The 22,993-nt window shown below is 36.3% G+C and overlaps 1 protein-coding gene across 2 annotated transcripts in view; it reads left to right on the top strand.

Annotated features, from left to right (window-relative positions):
* The window catches only part of pja2 (praja ring finger ubiquitin ligase 2), an 89,377-nt gene that overhangs the window by 43,095 nt on the left and 23,289 nt on the right, over positions 1–22,993 (top strand). For both annotated transcript variants that reach the window (XM_028804822.2, XM_028804823.2), the window contains exons 4-5: positions 16,868–17,047; positions 20,085–20,270. In XM_028804822.2, coding sequence (XP_028660655.2) covers positions 16,868–17,047; positions 20,085–20,270 — 366 coding nt within the window. The remainder of the gene's footprint in view (positions 1–16,867; positions 17,048–20,084; positions 20,271–22,993) is intronic.

A 22,993-nucleotide genomic window follows, 5' to 3' on the forward strand; every position in this document is an offset into this window, starting at 1 on the left:
TAAAGTGGAAAAGATGACTGCATATTGCTTCCACCATGCAAGGGGATCTGCTTCGTGCTCTGCAGGCCCAACACTATGTAGTTGTACAGTTCATTCTCAGTTATTTGCCTCTTGGATTCTGTGCGGCAGGTGGGAGTCGTTGTCTGCATGAACAAGACTGTAAATAATTTTTTTGTATTTTTAAGTGGTGCCCTTATTGGCTGGTCTGCAGGCTACAGGTCACCAGGTGATGGGTCAGCATACTTTTCAGGTAACCCGCAACAGCAGATTTGATTCATTTGCCAAGCACTCGGTCTCCTCAGTGTCCCAGGATGGTAGAGTTGAAAAGTTGGAGCACTGGTTGGACATATGAAAGGGTGACATTGTCCTCCCTAGACAAAGCATCTATGTATTCCTGAATAGGTTTCAGAGCCTACTGGACCACTTCAAGCACCTCAGAATCTTACCAGGTTGGGACAAGATACCTGGATTTTTTTGTTGGTGAACAGGACTTTCGAAAGTGCTGTCTCCTGTTCTATAACGCTCTCGATCATTTTCTGTTTTGATCCCCAGCATGTTGTCGTCTCTGTGATGAGCTGGTGAGCAGGCCGACCCAGCTGCATCTGAAGTTCAGCCAGCTCCCTTCTCCTCCTCCAGCTGTTGGAGAAGCTGCCGACAATTGTTTTTGCATAAAGCAAGTATCTGTAAAACATTAAATTTTTGGAAAAATAAAAAGTTTCGCCTAACAGCATTTTATAATACAGGTAATTTAAACTGCAGAAATTGAAATAAGCAATGTGTTTAACTGATATAACTCATTGTAAAGTCAAGTAGTTTATAACTCACTTTTACTGTTCAATTCTGGCTTTGATAAATATAACACTTAAGCAGTTAATTTTTTAAAAACATGTAGTTACCATGCCAGATAACGTTGATTCCCTAAGCACTGCATCCTTTGCCACTTCAGCGATTGCACCTCTTTGATAACATTGCTCTCATTGTCGGCTGTAATAGCAGTGAGTTTCTTTTCTTTTCATCCAGCTTCTAATTTTTGAGGGTGTCTTGCATAGTTTCAGCTGTGTACTCCCCAGTATGGTTTTCATGTAAATTGTTTGCAGGCACACACATTTAATCTCCCATTTTTCAATGAAATGAATAGTCACACTTAAATATGGCTCGCAGGTACAGCACGACCACATATCTGTTGTCAATGCAAAATGTTTTAGTTTAGCGATCATGTCGGTAATGGTATATCTAAGTTGAATGTACATGTTAGGCAGCACTTCTCTTGCCTTAGTGATACTGTGCCACTGTGCACTTTTCTTTTCATAAGGTAATGCATGGTTAAAAGAAACTTTCAATGTCCTTTGAATTGGTTTAGGCGTTTCGGGTGGTGAATGTTTCATAACTGCAGTACTAGAATGGAGTTTAACAGCCTCGTCGTACTGAATTTTGTGCAGCAGTTTTAAGTGATAAAAAAGATTGGTAGTGCTCCCACTTTTTGACACTACCTCCTTTTGCCATTCTCTGCAGATTATGCAATTCTGCTGTTCATCTAACCTTTGAAATCCAAACCACCACCAAATAATTGATCCATTGTTCTTCTTATTGATTACTAAGTTGTCTTCAGTCTGTGTGTCATGCCTCTCCATGTTGCAAGACAGTTGTTTGTGCACACGAGAGCAGGGACGGAGTTGCTAACAAAGCACAGTAGTGAAGCTTGGAGCAGGCAGTGAGTGATAAGAAAAATGGCGTTCTGTAAGATTAAAGCAAACGTTTATTTAAACTCTGTACAAATGCCTCAAATCCATATCCCACTCTATTTATATCCCAGTATATTTTAAAATCTCGCTATATTGCCCAGCACTACAACAGACATGCTAGGGCACTAGAAGTAAAGCAGTTTTGTAAAAAATAATCCATTTTGAAATATCCTTGGAATTTTAAAGAAAATGACCCCTGCAGTGAATTCATTTTTAGCAGAATCCATACCCCATGAAGCATAATGCTTTATTATTATTATTTGGTGTTAGGAAATAATGTCTTAGAATGATTCCTGGAATAAGATGGTGAATTAAGCTATATTCAGAGAAGGTGCAAGAACTGCAGAACACTTTGAAGTTGACATGACATGCCAGCATTTCTGTCTTACACTTCTGAGCCTTGTTGAGCCTGTTCTACAGTGAGTTTAGGCTAGTTCCAGGGTACATTCTATCTTTTAGGTAGGTGTGTTTTAATATTGTTGCTACTTAGTGTAACCTGGGAAAAATAAATTCTTTTCACATATATCACCCACCACAGTCTGGAGATTCAGACACCCCATATCAGAATATATATCTGCACTCAAAAAGCATGTTCAAGCACAGTGATGTCTCATTTATGTTATGCTGTGGCCACATAGCTTTCAGAATATGATTGCTAGCAAATATAAGAATATACAGTACATGGTGCCTTTTTCAATAGTACTGCATACACATTCAGTGATAATAGCACTGCCCACTATCGTATGCAATTATTTCTTTATACATAGTGGAGTTGCAAGTCATGAGGGGGATGGATGGATGTTCCATGATAATTACAACAGAAGCATGCCTTAAAACTCCTACAGATATCCATACATGCGTACAGATTAAATTTAAAGTAAGACATACCACAGCCCTGAACACCTTAGACCAGGGGTGCCCAATACGTCGATTGCGATCGACTGGTAGATCGGAAAGGTAGTGCAGGTAGATCGCGTTTCATTCAGAAAATTTTTTTTAAATATTAGTCTATCATATATCCTCTCTATGGCATTTGCCACTTGATTGACATACAGGGCAGCCAGTCTGAGATCTCTTTTCTTCTAACACACTGGTCATCCCGCAAGCACGATCAGACATGCAAGCTACTGCAAAACTCTGGCTATCTAAGTGATCTAGTTAGCCTTCCAATTTATATCGACTAAAGAGGGGATTTAAAAAAAAAAAAAAAAAAAAGTGTTGTTTCTGTATGGGCTGGATGTGGAATTGAAAGATGATTTTTCTTCTCACAATGTCACAATCGAAGTGCGTTTGTCTGATCTGTCAATCTATCATTGATATTCCAAAGAAGGAAAATGTGGAAAGGCACTTTCGAACTGTTCATAAAAACTACGAAACTGACTTCCTTCCGAAAAGTGATTTGAGAAAGAGAAAGGAGAGGGAACTAAAATCGCAGTTAATCGGACAGCCGTCATTTTTCACTCGGCTGAATTCAAAAGCAAAGGCAGACACACCGAAGCAAAAGGGGATGCGAATGTTGCCATATATAGCGTAATTTTGCTATTCGTAGGAAAATTTTAAACTTGTAGCGGTGTATAGGCAGCAAAAAATATAGGAATAAATTTTATTAGGGTTTCAAAAAAACGATAGGGGGGCACGATTAAAACTATTATGAAAACTCAGGTCGCAAATACTTAAAGGTTGAGAAACGCTGCATTTAGGGAAGATGTTGAGGGTGATTCACCCGCATCAAAAATTGCAACACTGTTTCACCTAAAACTCCTCTACAGTGGAGGATGAGTGCTTGATACTACAGGATGACATTCAGCTGAAGTATGGGGCTCATGAACAGTTTTGGAACTTAGAGGAAAAATACCCAAACATGAGGAAATGTGCTACCTCCTTGACTGCATTATTCGGCTCTACTTATTTAATGCGAGTTTGCCTTTTCCCACATGAAGATTATTAAATCCAAATACTGTAGTGACCATAAATGTTTTGAATTGTTATTCAGTTATGCAAGGTACAACAACATACAGTCATGGCCGAAATTATTGGCACCCCTGGAATTTTCCTTGAAAATGCATCATTTCTCCCAGAAAATTACAGTAATTCCTCGCTATATCGCGCTTCGCCTTTCGCGGCTTCACTCCATCGCGGATTTTATCTGTAAGCATATTTAAATATATATCACAGATTTTTTGCTGGTTCGTGGATTTCTGCGGACAATGGGTCTTTTAATTTCTGGTACATGCTTCCTCAGTTGGTTTGCCCAGTTGATTTCATACAAGGGACGCTATTGGCAGATGGCTGAGAAGCTACCCAGCTTACTTTTCTCTCTCTCTTGCACTGACTTTCTCTGATCCTGACGTAGGGGGATTGAGCAGGGGGGCTGTTCGCACACCTAGACGATACGGACGCTCGTTTAAAAATGCTGAAAGATTATCTTCACGTTGCTATCTTTTGTGCAGCTGCTTCCTCAAACGACATGCTGCACGGTGCTTCGCATACTTAAAAGCTCGAAGGGCACGTATTGATTTTTGATTGAAAAACAAACTCTGTCTCACTCTCTCTCTCTCTCTCTCTCTCTCTCTGCTCCTGACGGAGGGGGGTGTGAGCTGCCACCTTCAACAGCTTTGTGCCATGGTGCTTCGCATACTTAAAAGCCAAACAGCCCTATTGATTTGTTTGCTTTTCTCTATCTCTGTGACAGTCACTGCTCCTGACACGCACTCCTTTGAAGAGGAAGATATGTTTGCATTCTTTTAATTGTGAGACGGAACTGTCATCTCTGTCTTGTCATGGAGCACAGTTTAAACTTTTGAAAAAGAGACAAATGTTTGTTTGCAGTGTTTGAATAACGTTCCTGTCTCTCTACAACCTCCTGTGTTTCTGCGCAAATCTGTGACCCAAGCATGACAATATAAAAATAACCATATAAACATATGGTTTCTACTTCGCGGATTTTCTTATTTCGCGGGTGGCTCTGGAACGCAACCCCCGCAATGGAGGAGGGATTACTGTATTGCGGTTACAAATGTTTTGGTATACACGTTTATTTCCTTTATGTGCATTGGAACAACACAAAAAACAGAGAAAAAAAGCCAAATCTGACATCATTTCACACAAAACTCAAAAACCGGGCTGGACAAAATTATTGGCACCCTCTACTTAATATTTGGTTGCACGCCCTTTGGAAAAAATAACTGAAATCAAGCGCTTCCTATAACCATCAACAAGCTTGTTACACCTCTGAACTGGAATTTCCGACCACTCTTCTTTTGCAAACTGCTCAAGGTTTCTCAGATTTGAAGGGCACCTTCTCCCAACAGCAATTTTGAGATCTCTCCATAAGTGTTCAATCAGATTTAGATCCGGACTCATTGCTGGCCACTTCAGAACTCTCCAGCGCTTTGTCTTCAACCATTTCTGAGTGCTTTTAGAGGTATGTTTCGGGTCATTGTCCTGCTGGAACACCCATGACCTCTGACGCAGACCCAGCTTTCTGATACTGGGCCCTACATTGCGCCCCAATATCTTTTGGTAGTCTTCAGATTTCATGAATCCTTGCACACAGTCAAGGCATCCAGTGCCAGAGGCAGCAAAACATCTTAGAACCTCCACCATGTTTGACTGTAGGTACTGTGTTCTTTTCTTCGTGGGCCTCATTCCGTTTTCTGTAACCAGTACAATGATGAGCTTTACCAAAAAGCTCTACCTTGGTCTCATCTGTCCACAAGACGTTTGCCCAGAAGGATTTTGGCTTCCTCAAGTACATTTTGGCAAACTCCAGTCTGGCTTTTTTATGTTTCTGTGTCAGCAGTGGTGTCCTCCTGGCTCTCCTGCCATAGCGTTTCATTTCATTCAGATGTCAACGGATAGTTCGAGCTGACAGTGTTGCACCCTGAGTCTGCAGAACAGCTTGAATATGTTTTGAAGTTGATTGGGGTTGTTTATCCACCATTTGGGCTATCCTTCGTTGCAGTCTTTTATCAATTTTTCTCTTCCATCCACGTCCAGGGAGATTAGCTACAGTGCCATGTGTTGTGAACTTCTTGATTATGTTGTGGACAAAGGAACATGAAGATCTCTGGAGACGGACTTGTAGCCTTGAGACTGTTGATATTTTTATACAATTTTTGTTCTCAAGTCCACAGACAATTCTCTGCTCTTTCTTCTGTTCTCCATGCTTAGTGTGGCACACTCAGACACACAACAGAAAGGTTGAGTCAACTTTTCTCCATTTTAACTGGCTTCAGGTGTGATTGCTATATTGCCAGCACCTGTTTCTTGCCACAGGTGAGTTCAAACGAGCATCATATGCTTGAAATAAAACGATTTACCCACAATTTTGAAAGGGTGGCAATAATTTTGTCCGGCCCATTTTTGGAGTTCTGTGTGACATGATGTCAGATTTGGCTTTTTTTCTCTTTTTTTTGTGTTGTTCCAATGCACATAAAGGAAATAAACATGTATATACAAAAACATTTGTAATTGCAATAATTTTCTGGGAGAAATGATGCATTTTCTGGGAAAATTCCAGGGGTGCTGATAATTTTGGCCATGACTGTATATTTTATTTATAAAGTATACTCAATAAAATTATATATATATTATGAGGGGCTGTTCAGGAAAACAAGATTGGTTCATAAATATATACATTGGTTCAGATATATACATATCAGTTCGGATACATTGGTTTAAATACATCCATTCAGATATATACATTGGTTGTGATACATTGGTTGAGATATATACATCGGTTTGAATACATCCGGTCTGATATATACATTGGTTTAGATACATTGGTTGAGATATATATAAATTGGTTTGCATAGATCCGTTCTGATATACATTGGTTGAGATACATACGTTCTAATATATGCATTGGTTTGAATACATCCGTTCAAATATATACATTGGTTGAGAAACTGTGTGTGTGTGTGTGTATATATATATATATATATATATTGGCTGATATACATTGGTTTAAATAGATTGGTTTGGATATATACATCGGTTCAGATTGATCCGTTCAGATATATACATCGGTTGGGATTTACGGGCAGGCACAACACGGCCACCCAAGTTTAGCATCTCCCTTTAGCTTCATCATTGCTTCAACACTGTTGTCATTATTGTGCATATTTTATACAAGTAGTATATGCCTGTCTGTCGTGTTTTGTTTTGTAAGCCGTCTTGGTTGGGGGTCCTCGATTTCAAAGCACTTTTTTTCCTTTCATTATTTAAAACCCTCGCACAGATACCCACCTCCTGGCCCCGCTCCGTCCCTCCCCGGCTTATTCTACCCTCCTCACTCGCTCCCTCTTGTCCCTCCCATGACCGATTCTTCTCAAAAGCCGAGTTACCGGAAAGCATTGATCGCAACCGCAGTATGTCCCATTTTTTCACCTCATGAGACGCTGGTTTATCATTGACCGAAAGCCGCCCGGTGATTTCTGTTGTTCCGTATTGGCAGCATTTCATTAAAGGGTGATCTGTTTCATCAAGGACATTAGTCCTGTTTGCTGAAAGGATGTTATGGAGGAAAACACTGGAATAGCGCTTTTTCTTCTGAATGTTTATCTGTGATCAGGGATCAGAATATCCCTACTTCACAAATAACGGGTGTTTAACTGTTTTTATAGTAAAACTGACAAAACGACACGCATGCACACGTACACACGCACGCGCACACACTCACTCAAACTCACAAATCGTGGTTCGCACACACTGCTGATTAAGTGTGTGTGTCGGGGTGATCATCAAGAGACGCTGGTTTACCGAAAACCGCCCGGTGATTTGTTATTCCGTATTGACAGCATTTCATTAAAGGGCAATCCGTTTCAGCAAGGACATTAGTCCTGTTTGCTGAAAGGATGTTATGGAGGAAAACACTGGAATAGCGCTGTTTCTTCTGAGTCGATTCCCAGCCCTGATTTTAACACAATATATAAAAGGCATTTAAAAGTGATGAATATGTGCTCTGTTCCAATGTACTTTATAAGCAGATGAGTAAAACGTAATTTTCTTTAAAATACAGTGCTATGTAATAATTTATAATGTGTAATATTTTGAGTTTTAATTATTTAATGGTTTTACACACTATTGCAATGGCTATATGTTATTTAATATCCTTTGTTTTGACCGACAATACTTTTTTTTTTTTTTTTTTTTAAAGATATATGTAACATTAATTTTCTTAAACATGTTGCAAGTATAACACAACTAAATGGTTTGTGCTATTATCAGAAATAAGAAGAGAAAAGTACTTCACAATCACAGTACCCTACCAGCTTTATTTGCACAAAATAAAAAATACGATCAAAATCACCAGAGGCTAAGAGATTAAACAGGGCAGTTGCAGAATATATATGCAGTGATCAAGTACCTGTGCATACTGTTGAAAAACCCGGATTTCAGCAGCTTATGTAACAATTAAATAACAGATACAGTTAGGTCCATAAATATTTGGACAGAACTTTTTTCTAATTTTGGTTCTGTACTTTACCACAATGAATTTTAAATGAAGCAACTCAGATGCAGTTGAAGTGCAGACTTTCAGCTTTAATTCAGTGGGATGAACAAAATGATTGCATAAAAATGTGAGGCAACTAAAGCATTTATTTTTTTTATTTATTTTTTTTTTTAAACACAATCCCTTCATTTCACGTAATTGGACAAATTAAATAACTGGAAATAAAATGTAAGAGATGTTTTAAGTCCATTAAGCTCTTTCACTGTTGTCCTACACACTGCATCATCTGAAACTGTACATCTCACAAATGAGTTCACAGTTTATGAGAAGATGCCTGAACAAAAGTGCTGAGGAAGATCACTGGCATGGTGGAAAACAAATGTGAAAAATTTGCCTAATCTTGCTCAATTTGCAAGAAAGTATTTGTGCATTGCTGCTTCTTGCTGTGCTTCAGAGCGTGGTTTTAGTACATCTGGACTCATTTGCAGCCCAAAAGGGCATACTTCACAAATGAGCATGTTGACATGCTGGTCTCCCTTGCAAAAAATTTTGGAAGTGTCAAAGAGGTTTAATTTGCACTGTTTGCATTTTGTAATGCATAGTATTAAAGTGTACTATTTGTTGTATGTCATAAGAATTGCGCTACTGTTTTATTTGTTTAAAGTTATTTACTGTTCAGTAGACTGTTGCACATTACTGTTCATTTTATTTAAATCTCTATTTAGTGTGGGTTTGTGTATTTATTATGTATATTTTCTACCTCAGCAAGAGTTACATAAGGTTGTAAAGGTTTTATTTTGGAATTAAAAATATTTTTGAGTTGAATTATATTGTGTTAAGTACTGTAAATGGTTTTGAATTTCAATACAGTGGTGTCTCGTACTTCAAACAATTCTATCTTTGAATGTCGCAGAGTACAGATGCAAAATTTAAGAGAGATGATCGAACGGTGTTTCTAAGTTCAAACTGTGCTATGAAAAAAATGCAGTAACAGATGATATGCAGCAAGCGTAAACGTCATCTGTTGTGCACCCAAGTTGTCCCTCACTGTTGCTGTGAAATGCTTCTACTGTATGTTGGAACTGTGTGTGCAGTAAAGGAAAAAATGCAGCAACAGATGGTGCTTATGCAGCGAGCGTAAATGTCATCTATTGTTCGCCTAAGCCATCTCTCACTTTTTCTGTGAAAGCATCTTTTGTGTTATGCTCGTGTGTGTTAAGTGCTTTTTCTCGCCTTTATTTTTGGTGTGTTTGGTTATCCCCTATCTCTTAACCATGACATCCAAGAAGAGTCTGGTAGCAACGAAGTCTAAGAGGATGGTTGTAGTATCGACAACTGAGGTGAAAAAAGAAATAGTTATTTGCCGTGTTTATGGAAGGTGAAACCCCTCCAAACAGTAACCTCTCTACCAGCCCCATGGGACATCACCACTCCTCACTAAGGTACAGTAAATGAAATTTTCATTTTATTATATGTGTATTTGCTGTATAAGGTTATCAAAATAGGTGGTGTTTAGGTTCTGGGAATGGGTTCATTCACTTTGTATTATTTCTAATGGGGGAAAATTGGTTTGGACAATTCAGAGTTCAAACTGCCGCCTGAAACAAACTACGTTTGAAGTGTGAAGCACCACTGTACTTTTCTTGGTATCGTATCAAAGTTTGAAATTTTGGTATCATGACCACACTATATCCTAGTGCAGTAATATGTCTACTATGTGCAGAATGCACCCAAAATATCTAGTAAAAACTGACTGAATTTTATTTCTTTTTAAAAAAAGTGGTACACCCATTGTCTTTCACCTCGGCCACACAATTAGTCAATTACCATATGTAAGAAAGGTATTGGTGTGTTAGTATGTTAACTACAGTAGCATCCAAAACTGTAATTTTCCATATAGATAGCTGTTTGAGCAAAACTTGACAGAGGAACTATTTAAGAAGAATTGAAAGTACATTCACTCTGTGCTTTGACTGCAGAATGAGTTCAGTAAGCACATATCCAGTGTGACACCTTTTTGAAATAAACAAACTTAGGCCTACCTCCTAATGCCATTTGTCTGTCTGTCTATCTGCCTGCCTGCCTGCCTGCCTGCCCTGAAATTAGACACACTAAAAACCTAAAGCCCTGTAACTGCATGAATTTTCAAACTTCATGAATTTTTAAATAGAAACTTCTGATTTGCTTTACTTCACCTTTTTCCCCAGCTAAAATCAAACTTGAAGATTAATTTAATTCTATTGAAGCTCTTGTTGCCATTCAAGCAATGCGGCTTTATTACAATGATTGTTATCAAACAATGTAACAAAGTTTCTGCAAGGATATGGCAAGTGTTGAAAGTAAGTGAATAGAGGTTCAAACTGAAGGATATCATTTTTTTGTTTTTGTTTTAGTCGTTTTAAAGATGACTTAGTTCTCTAGTGATTTTATTAGTTTCGGTGAAGAGGTTACATCTCTGTTAAGCACAGAGGTTGTTAGTACTTCATAGACTTGCTTTAGAATTTTTTGCCAGTAGTAAATGTGCAGAGTTGGCAAGAGCATGTTTGTTGCTCTAAAGTCCTTAATGAAAAGTTGTATATGAATTAACCCAAATAAATAAACAAAGAAGTGCTCTCTCTTTTTTTTCTAATGCTTTTAGGTAGGTGAGAAGTTCATTGTTCATGAAGTATAATTTTTCTAACATATGAAAAAGGCAGAAGAGACTAGGCACATTCCTCTTTATTGCCTTACCGAGCAGGAAATGTTGTTCTATTCAAATTTTAACGTAATGCTCTAACTAATTGTAAGATTTTGAAAACTGTTTCTAAGCGTGTTTGTTTAGTCTGCAAATGCTTTTTAATGTTTCATTTGCATTCCAAATAAATGTGATGTTGGAGTATTTAATTGTATCATACTTTTTGTAATGATTATTTCCTTCCTTCTGTTGTGGTAGTGGTATTATATTATTACCAAACTGTGCTAAAGGAATTGTGTTCTCTGTACATTGTTTTTAAATTTAAACATTTCCATTTATATGACACAAAAATCATTCTTTAATATGTTGTAGTAGGAAAATATGTTTTGTTCCCCTAAAAAATAGGATTTCAAATTTTCAAATTAAAGTACATTGTTTAATTACATACATAAAACATGTTTGTTTTTTTTTTTTTATTTAAGACTTTTAAAATTGGTTTTGGGTTTACTTGGAAGCCATGTTTATTGCATAAATCATTGTTTACAAAATAAAAGATGTATAGTGATGAAAAGAGCTCTTGGCTTGTGTCCTTCTAATTTTGGAGAATACACAAGTCACAGAGGAAATGGAAGGAGCATCTCATCTGGCAATACAATAGAGCCAATTGTTGTCTTCTAATATAATAAACAGAAACAGCTGTTTCATCTTTCATAATTAGGAGGGGAAAATTTCTGCTTTTGTTTTCTTCATTATTGTGATTTGCTGATAGAAACTGCTTTGCAAAATGTCTTCTGGTGTATTTTATGTTAATGTTTCTTTTATCAATTGGAAACGGACTTGACTTTTTTTTTTGAAGTGAGTAATAGTCTATTATATGGCTGAGTGTATTTTTCTACTGAAAGAAGCCAGCTGCAAGTTTTTGATTATACTGTGCTGCTTAACCCTTGGGTTTACTAAAAAAAAAATCCTGCTCCCAAAAAATGTTAAAATAAAGGTAGATTTCTTTTAAAATATATGTTCTTTCTTACAATCCTCTAAGGCAAATGCATTGAGAGGAAACCTTTACTGCATTTGTAGGAAATAATGGAAAGATTTCCATGCCAAGTAAATGCACAACTTAATGAAATGGTGAGTAACAGCAATTCAGGAGAAGCTGTTACTTTGAAAGAAAGGGCCATTGAATTTTTATTTGTATTTATTTTATAGCTGCAACAACTAATGCATTTCATTGATAATAACTGATGCGAAAACAATTTGTTTTCAATAAGTTGCCTTGTTAAGTGAAGACATGAGTTTTGGTGTGGGATTGTAGATATTGTACCTATTTTTTAAAGTCCCATGTGTATTTTTAAGTCAAAAGAATTGCTTCATTATTGCCACTTTTGTCATACTGTACTTTGCAGTTCACTGTTTTACAACATTTTTGTTTCCTGAATAATTTATTTTGAGCCAGATTTTATTTTGTGATGCTGATCACAGAAATAGCATTTTCCCATCATGCAATGTTTTTGAGAAACGGCTAATTTTGTAATAATATAAATTACAAAATGTTCAAATCGGGGTTTTCCACATAGTCTTGGGTGCTCAGGTTTAACTGCCTGGCAGTATCTGAATTATCTTCTTAGGTCAAAATTATTATATTTTACAGCCATAACTGCTGCAGTTTTCATTAGAGACTCACTTAGCCAAAATACTGCAAGAAAATCTGCTTATCATGTATGCTCTGGCACGCTCAGGTGTGCCCATGCACGCCTTCAAGACTATGTCTTGTTTCCATGACAGTGCAACCCTATACATACCGAGCAGCAGCACTCAAATAAAACTGTTGAGTTCATTTTTGAAATGTCACACCAATGTTGCAAAAGCTGTGACATGTTTTGTTGCATCTATGAAAAGTTCAGGGTGCAAAATTGGTGAATATGACAAAGTATGGTCTCCTCATATATGTTGTACATCTTGCACTACCAGTCTGTGAGCTTGGCTGAAGGGTGTGCATCCATCCATGCCGTTTGCTATCCCAATCACGTGGAGGGAGCAGAAAGATTATGTAACTGATTGAAAGAGGGAGCCAATTAGAGACGGGATGATTAAGGCTTTGTTGGGCAATTTAGCCTGGACATCAGGATACACGGTACTCTTTATGAGGGATGCCCATGGATCTTTTGTGACCTCAGAGAGTCATGACCTCAGTTTTATATCTCATCCAAAGGATAGCTCCATTTTTACAGCTTAGTGTCCCTATCCCTGCATTGAGGCATTGGGATCCACATTCAGTCTACATGGTCAGTGCCCCCTGCTGGCCTCATCAACACCGTCCGGGAGGAAGTTTTTCCTAGTTGGTCTCCCATCCAAGTACTGGCCAGGCCCAAACTTGCTTAACTTCAGGTGAATAACCTGTTCCGTTAGTCCCTGCACTTGCCAGATTCATTTTCCCCCTTTCATAGGATGCATTGTTGATGTTGGTGGATATTCTTCATCTTGCGCAGTTTATTCTGCATACTGCATTGCTCAAAAAGCCTGCTGCCCCCTCCCCCAAGGTTTGGTTGAAAAACCTCTTGCAAATGTTTGGTCAAAAAAGAAAACTTGAAGCTAATTTCTAACGAAAGTGAGGTATATGGTCAGGTATTCCTTTGCCAAATGGAGTTTCTATTTTGTATTAGGCTGAAGTATAACTTCTGTATGGATGAGTCCATAAAGTACAGGTCTGTCGCCATTTTTTAAAACTCTTTTATTTGTGTGTATATTTTCTATATTATTGTTATATACAGTAATCCCTCGCTATATCGCGCTTCGCCTTTCGCAGCTTCACTCCGTCGCGGATTTTATATGTAAGCATATTTAAATATATATCGCGGATTTTTTGCTGCTTCGCGGATTTCTGCGGACAATGGGTCTTTTAATTTCTGGTACATGCTTCCTCAGTTGGTTTGCCCGGTTGATTTCATACAAGGGACGCTATTGGCAGATGGCTGAGAAGCTACCCGGCTTACTTTTCTGTCTCTCTTGCGCTGACTTTCTCTGATCCTGACGTAGGGGGATTGAGCAGGGGGGCTGTTCGCACACCTAGACGATAAGGACGCTCGTCTAAAAATGCTGAAAGATTATCTTCACGTTGCTATCTTTTGTGCAGCTGCTTCCTGAAACAACATGCTGCACGTGCTTCGCATACTTAAAAGCTCGAAGGGCACATATTGATTTTTGATTGAAAAACAAACTCTGTCTGTCTCTCTCTCTCTCTTCCTGCTCCTGACGGAGGGGGTATGAGCTGCCGCCTTCAACAGCTTTGTGCCGCGGTGCTTCGCATACTTAAAAGCCAAACAGCCCTATTGATTTGTTTGCTTTCCTCTGTCTTTCTGACAGACTCTGCTCCTGACGCGCACTCCTTTTGAAGAGGAAAATATGTTTGCATTCTTTTAATTGTGAGACGGAACTGTCATCTCTGTCTTGTCATGGAGCACAGTTTAAACTTTTGAAAAAGAGACAAATGTTTGTTTGCAGTGTTTGAATAACGTTCCTGTCTCTCTACAACCTCCTGTGTTTCTGCGCAAATCTGTGACCCAAGCATGACAATATAAAAATAACCATATAAACATATGGGTTCTACTTTGCGGATTTTCTTATTTCGCGGGTGGCTCTGGAACGCAACCCCCGCGATGGAGGAGGGATTACTGTATATATATATATATATATATATATATATATAATATACAGTGAAAATCGTTTAACACGAAACTAAGGGGACTGAAATATTTTTTCATGTTTAAAGAATTTCGTGTTAAAGGATATTACAAAAAAAACAAAACATGCAGTATATTCAACAAAATTAAGTTTATTAGAGTACATTTTATTTGCATAGATATGTATATATACATGTATTTAATAAAAATGGGAGCATTCTGAGATCTCGCTTGTTTAAACCAAACAAGTAAAGCCGTCTCTAAATCCTCATGCTTGGCTGTTCTCATCCATTTTCGCTCTGGCTCAAACTTACTCCGTTCAAACATTTCCGTAATTTGCTCTCTCTTTTTTTGTTAAATTACTGTATTGTTGATAATGTAGAGATAGCAATATCAAAATCTTTACAGATTTCCGTTTTCGTCTTCTGTTTTTGATCAACAGCCTTAAGAAGCTCCATCTTCATTTTAAGCGAAATAGCAGTTTGCTTTCCCCCTGAGCTCTTTGCCATTGTGCTCTTAAAAAAAATTCTTCTAAAATAGAAAAAAAAAAAACGCGAACCAAACTCACTGATTTTTACTCACACTGCGATGTACTTGCCACCGAATTCCAAAGCTAATTGATGAGAGATGAGATGTTTTTGTGTAGCGTTTGTAGGGGTGGAGGGTGAAAGTAGCTTAGATAAACAAAATTGGCTCGTGTCACAGGCTATTCCGAGGGTATTTCAAAGCCAAGTTAGCCTCCTTTTTTACGAAACATGTGAAACCACCTCTCTTTCATTTCACACCCCTCTTAAATCTCGCCTGCACGGCTGGTGTTTTCCGTATTTTGTTCATTCCCAGAAGGGAAATCTTTTCGTATTAAGCGATTTTCGTTTCGTGTTAAGAGAAAAAAATGCATGAAAATACATAGTAGTTTGTCGGGACCGTTGTATTATTTCGTGTTAACCGATATTTCACCTTAAGCGTTTTCGCGTTAAACGTATTTCACTATATATATATATATATATATATATATATATATATATATATATATATATATATATATATATATAATATGTAATATGTAATATATACTGTGTGATTGGCATTTGGCTGCAAATGGACACATTGAATCCTCCTTATTTCTGTTGGCAAAGCAAACCTGCAGCAATATGGAGTAGTTAAAGCTTTTTCTCTTATTACCTAAAAACATTTATATTACTGCTTCTTCATACTGATTCACCAACACCAAAAAAATTCAGGATCCACTCATGGTTATTTTTATATTTAAATCTCAATGGTGTATGTGGGTTTTTTTCAATGTTGTTACAAAATTAAAACTCAGCTATTCTTTCAATAGCCATGTTGTGTTTCCTTTTTTGTTCAGGACCACTGTTTTCCTTGCTTGTGATTTTTTTTGTGTCTCAAAGATGTGTTGCATTCATTTAGCAGTCATTTTACAACATCTGATGGTATTTCTTAAGTAGCTAATCGCATAACCAGCATGGTTTAGTTCGATATTGTTGCCACACTTGTGAGAACCAAGTTTTACAACACTGTCAAAACTAAGAATCCACAGTCCTTTGTTCCAGCTGAACAATAGCTCATAATAAAATGTATTAGCTCTAAAAACAAAACGACCAGGTACGCTATATGGCAAAATGCACATTAGGTTGGTAATGGGTGTCAGAAATTGGCATAAAGCTTTTTTTTTTGCTTTTTTTTTTTTAAATTAAGAATAAATCTCTCACAAATTGGACAGGCATTTTCCTGTAAAATGTAAAATTAACAAGTTAATTGATAGATCCTTGTAATGTTATATGCAGATATATAAATCATGTCAACTACCATTTGATAATAATGTCTAGTTTTCAGTGTTGTCTTTGTCATCTGTCTGCATGTGCAAATTATGTGGTAATCAGTTCTAAAGTCCAACTAATATTTTTTGCTTAAGATGACCTGACAGCAGTCTATTGAGAGTTACTGATGGAGGCCTTACTCTGTGCTGTCAGTGTATTTGTCCTTCTATCATTCTTTTCATATAACTGACATTTATATATCAACGTTATTCTTGGTCTGCTGTAGTGCACACCTTTCAGGCTTACTGAGGTTACCATGATTTGGGCTTTCCCAGTCATCACCCTTTTATGGTATCCTCAATGTGCATTTCTCTAGTGCAGCTGATGAACATAATAAAAAAAACCTAATTATTTGAGAGATTGACCCGACAATGTATGCAGTCATTTTTTTTTAATTGGCCACTGGTTCTGTGTGGAGTTATTGATGATGTAATTGAATTTAAGAATTACAATTTACATTTTTTTTCCCTATGAATTAGTTCAGAAATAAGTGAAGGAGAATGGTCTGCCTCATGGTCATCAGATTCTATAGCTGACAAAGAACATTCATCTATTGATGAAAGCTGGGAGACTCTTCCAGGTTTAGATGAGCCAGAACACAATGTGCAGAGTGATAACATCAGCTTGGATGATGTACCAGACATAAACTCTCATTCTGAGTAAGTACATATTACAGTTTAAGCATGTCCAATGGAAGGGAAATTACCAGCAACCCTAATTATGCTGAGATTTATTATTTATTTAATTATATATTTTTAATGTATTGCAGATTATTCCCCTCTTATTTGACCAAAGTAAAAGTTGAAATGTATACCTACAGGTAAAAACACGCTCATTTGTGACACCTAATAAGAAAAGCCCATGACTCAGTTCATCCCATTTAATCTTTTTTTTTTTTTTTTTTTTTTTTTTTTTTTTTTTTTTTTATATATAAAGTTAAGTTATTATGAAAATGGATTTCAAATATGTTAATATTAAAACTGAAAATAAGGTTAACCCAACGCTTGCTACATCATCCAAATGTAGTGCAGTTTAACTCTTTGAATCCTGTAAATATTTAAGTATGTGATGTATCTGATCATTTTAAAACTCATTTTACTCTGATATGGTGACTGTCATCTTGTGGCTCACTTGAATAGTTTGATACATGTGACATAACAATAGCCATATTATCCTGGAATGTTTCACATCTGTTTAGCATCTTCTGTTCAGTACTTTGTCAAAGTTAATGTTAATGGTGCTGTCAGGTTTTTCTTTTTCAGCGGTCAACTCTTTTCTTGGGCATGGGTTTTGTTAATGCAGTCTCTTAAGTCTGACTTTGTCTGTCAGACTACTCTTGGATCTTGACTAAAAACAATAGTATTTGGAAAGTCTCTCTTCCTCTCAAACTTCTCGGCTCTTTCTCTCCTTTATTAGAGCATTATATGGCCATTATTTTAAAAGACTACTACACCAGCCTTATGTTAAACCATATGAGAGTGATGGCCACCACAGAACCAAAAGATAAAGTTTAGAGAATAAGAATTTTAACTGCCACGTCATATAACAAAAGTGAGTTCTCTGTTATTGGTTTTCAGATGGAACCTAATGTGGTTGTTGAGCCTTTTGTGTAGTTTGACCTGATTTGGGTGTGCTGAGGTGCTTTTAAGATTTTATTCAATATCAAGGCCATATACATCATTATAGATATACAGTAGATAAATATAAATATTTTACCCTTTTTACATATAAATTATTGATCAGGTAATTAATTATGCACTTTGCGGGTGAAGCATTTCAAAGCATAACATTTTCAATGCAGCTTGATGCAGGAAAGGTCCATTGTAATACACTGTAACACAGCATGTCCTGTTAATAGGAAAAGGTTCAATAACTCCATTACAAAAATGCATTACAGATTTCCAGTTGACAAGTGGCATATTCACAGTATGAATGACAGAATGGTTCCTATATGTTTGGATTTTTTTAAATAAAACTCACAAAAAAGCACAGGAGACCAAAGTCAAAACATTTTTTTGTTTCTTTGTTTTAGATGAAAGTAAATACCCAGGAAAATGGACAGCAGCAATGACTCAAAGTACAAAACAAAGTCAAAAGGAAAATGTTAAACCCTGACACACTGTACAATTATAAGCATGGCTTTTCTCACATCTTATTCCTCCTTCACACTAGCCTTGCCTTTCTATTATCTAGCAGCTGAGCCTTTCAGCCTCCTCAAGGGACTGTGTTTAGCATTATCCCTTGCAGGGTTACAGTCCTGAGCCCCTGAAAACATGGTAGGGGACCACACATATTGGAGCTAGCACACAGATTAGAAAATTAGGCATAATTGTGGAAAAGAGTTAAAAATAAATACACTTAATTACATGGCAGAATAAGTGAAATAGACAACACATAGTGAAGGAAAGGAAATTTCTCATTTACAGAGAATATGGTTTTAATGAATCAAATATTTTTGTGTACTTTGATTTTGAAGTGCCAGAATGTTATTGTAAAGTGAAAGCTGAATTTTGTTTGGAATTATTGATTTGTTGTGATATTTATTATAATAAACCATATTTACTAGTAGTTGTATAGAATTTCTTTTCCTAATGAATGCCTATGTTAAATACTCCTTGTTTGCCAACATTGTTTTTTACTTAATGACCGAAAGAAACATTTAGCAAAACTTCACATAGTACTACAGATGTCAGAATGAATCAGCACTGCAGTGCGTAAAAGTCTTGAATAAGTGCAATTGATGCAACATTTTCTCATTTAGTCTCTATAGTGGCTTTTAATCATTACTTACTTCTTTGTTTGTTTGGTACTCTTTAGCTCTTTAACATAATTTGAAAGAAAAAGAAAAAAACATCAATTACTTAGTTTCATTTAAAGTGTAATTTTAACAGTTTTGCTTTTAGCTAATAAACTATAAACTTACTTGGGTTTTTATGTAAATAAAGGAAATGCTACTTTTAAGTAAATGCCAGTATTTCTATGGTGTCATGCATTATTTATGCAAATTGTTTCTTTGCCTTTTAAATGAAAAATATAGTAGTATGTTAGTGATTGTTATTAGTAAACAGTTGAAAGTAATTAACTTTAATGAGTGAGCATTATTTAAGTTTAAATTAAAAATGTTTTGCCACTCTAGGTATTGATTAAAAATGCATGAATATTTATTTTTGTGAACCTTTGCTTTTATAATTGGGACAAAATGGTTATTTGTTTGGTTTATTCAGCTTTATTATGTCTCTTGTCCAGTTGTAGATTGGTATTATCAAATAAAATTGCAACACTTGTTCAGCAATTTGAGACTTTTCCACATTTTCTGTACCCCAAAATGTGTGAAAGGTTCTTGGACAAAAATATGTTAAGGCTTATGGTCTTTGCCTAAGTTTGGGTATTCTAATGTTGATCACAGGGCATTATACAAGTACCAATGTATATCAAGACCTGTAATAGGTAAAGCAGACATTTAGCTTTATATGCTATTTGGTTCGTAATCAATTTTAAAATACTTTATTCCATTGTGAATTTTATTTGGATATTTTATAATGCAGATTAATGAATACCTTATTTATTAATGTAAACTTAGACATATAAAAATTACACTAAGAGTAGAATTTTATAAATAGTTTAAGCCTATTTAAATTGGAGACTTCATTGAGTAGGTAAATATCATGTACATTTTTTAATGTGTTTATTTGTCAGAGAGCCAGCATTGCTAGAAGAAGGAGAAATCCCATGGCTGACTTATCGTGAGGAAACTGATAGCAGTAGTGATGAAGACGTAGGAGGAATGAGCCAGTTTGTTCACCCAGGACTGTTTATGTTAGATGGAAACAACAATTTTGAAGATGATTCTAGTATGAGTGAAGATTTTGATGCTGAATGGAGGTATGCCATATTCATTTCACTAATCTGCATTATTTTTTCTTCCAAAGTTTTGTTTTTGCAGGTTGTCCACAGTATTCCATTATGAATTAAACCTAATCTTACAATAATCAAATAACTGAACAAATATTATATTTTTATAACTGATGCAATGTATAAGAGTGGTAAACAAAATGTTATGAGCCTGAATCTGAAAGGGGTGCTGATATTTAAATGGATAAAGATTAAGTTCATGTGTATTTATGTGAATCACAATTTTGCAGCATTTTGTGGTTTATTGATTGTGTGTGTATGTATGTGTATATTTAGGTTTTTGTTTTAGAACAAAGCCGATATTGGTGGGGAAAACTGCAAAGTCAACTATTATGCTCTCATTGAACCTCTTAACACTAAATACAAATGTGCCTTTGGGGGTTCATTCTCATCTAGTCAGCATGTATCAGTATCTGACGTCTTCACATGCCACAGTGAAGTCCCACATCTTGGTGGGACATCTTTATCTTTTGAAGATCTAGGTCTAGCCCAACTTTGACATTGATAACAGAAAAAACTCTTTCCACCATGCATTCAGTCATTGCATTATTGAAGAGTGATGGGAGATGAGATAGCAGACAGTATATGAATTAGTCATGGATCCACAAAATTAATTCTTCATGAACAATTAAGGCAGTAAAGAGATTTGTTATAAGTTATCTGTATTCATTCACTGTGAGCAGTTAAACATAAGTAAAGTCTGGGCAGAGAAGTTTAAGCCACGTTTCATATCTGGGGATGAAATTTGATACATCACTGTGACCCGGAGTCCAAATAAGAGATGAAACAGCAAAAACATACTGATTCACCAACACCAAAAAAAATTCAAGATCCACTCATGTAAAAACTTTTTTATGAAGCTAAGATTGTAGTCCATATTGATTGTATTGATTACACTGACACAAAGCCAGTTAATATTACACTAGTTTGCTTTCTTTGTTTGTGCTGCTGTTCTTGGAAAGCAGCAAGTAAGTGTTTTTCTTGTCCTTTCCTCTTATACTTTACAATAATGCCCCTACTTTCCTTGCATGGTCATTAAAGGTTGCTTTGGAAAACTGAATTTCAAGAGGTGCCACACCCACTCTATTTCCAGACCTTTCTCCTTGTGATTACCACTCTTTCCTAATCTGAAGGACTGTCTCCTGGGAACAGATTTTATGAATGATGAAGACTGCCACATAGAGTGGTTACATAATCAAGACAAAACTTCTATTTAGGCTAAACAGGAAAGCATTTGAAACATTATAAGACACAGTATTTATAGGGATTATGATGAAAGGTAAAAAAGTTGTTTCTCTTAAGTCATACTCATAACTTTTTTGAACACGCTTCATAGAAAGTTGTGCTTGAAACAAGAAGCAGTAAAGTTTGGTCACTTTCACAAGCAGTTTAGTATAACACTTTGTTTTCAAAAAGAAGTATATCTGTTGTATTTACATCATGTCTTGTGTTATTCTTAAGATGTGGGCTGACTGCATGCCCTGCTGTCCCATAATAAATTCAGACAAGCTGTCCAGCCCAGACATTTCATTGGTTTAAGATCTTTGACCAATGTTTAGATATGTTTTTTACAACTTGACTGTTTATACTGGATTTGTGGTTGGTTCCAGTGTTTAATTGAATAGATGGTGGGAGGCAACGGTTTTCTGTCTTTCTTGGCACTTGGCAGCTTTGTTCAGATTTGCCATTCTGTAGTAAATGTATTGTCAGTATGCTGACCTTGGCACTGACAAGTTTGACTGTTTGGTGGCCACAGCAGGAAAGTAGCTTTTTTTATTCGTAGTTTTTCTTTATTTAATCAAGCTACCATGACCCTGATCAGAAGAAAGCATTTTTGGACTGGTTGTTTTATGACAATTGGCTATGATCTTTAGCTTTTCGTTTGGTAGTCTGTGGCTTCCATGTGTTTCACAGTTTGTTTTGTATGCAGTAATTTTTAAATTGATGTAGCATGCCTACAATATTTATTAAGTACAAATGTGTTGTGCATTATGAGGTTTCCAAAAGGCACTGGCTAAATTTCTCTTGGGTTTTTGACTGCCACCATCAGTACCACATGTTTTGTCTATAGTGACTGCTAAAATAGTGATAAAATATTTTTTTATTAGTTTCAACTGTGTTGAATTGGTCACAATGGGATTGTTTGCTCCTTGCAAACCCTGTCCATGTTGTAAATCAGACTATACTTGTTGCTTAGTAGAGCAGCTTTCTTTAACAAAGGTATTTAAAAATAAATAAGTAAATCCTTGCATTATAGTAACATGTGCTGCAAATGTTTCCCATTGCTTTAATTTGCTAATCACAGATACTATGTAAATCCGTCATTAAGTAGAAACTGTCTGTCTGTGCATTCAGTGACCATTATTTTACTCCGTCCTCTAAAATTTTGACCTTTAAACTCCAAAGGGATTATAGTGCTCACAACAGCACAGCATACCTACCACTGTTATACTGTATTAAACTGGTTATACCAGAATGTGTTAAGTTTTAGTTTCTGCTCACATAAAGTTTTACTTGCAGATGTTGGAAAATAATGCATTTGTCTTCTTAAAGCACTTCTTAACACCATCCTCTTATAGCTAAACATAGTATGTTGGGATGTGGGAAGAGAGAAGTAACGATGCTTGCTTTTTAGAGCATGCATATCTTATAAATACCTTTTTACTATAGTATTAAACAGTATGTGGAACTGT

Source organism: Erpetoichthys calabaricus, chromosome 7 (assembly GCF_900747795.2).
Source record: "Erpetoichthys calabaricus chromosome 7, fErpCal1.3, whole genome shotgun sequence".
In the NCBI taxonomy this organism is placed as follows: domain Eukaryota; kingdom Metazoa; phylum Chordata; class Cladistia; order Polypteriformes; family Polypteridae; genus Erpetoichthys; species Erpetoichthys calabaricus.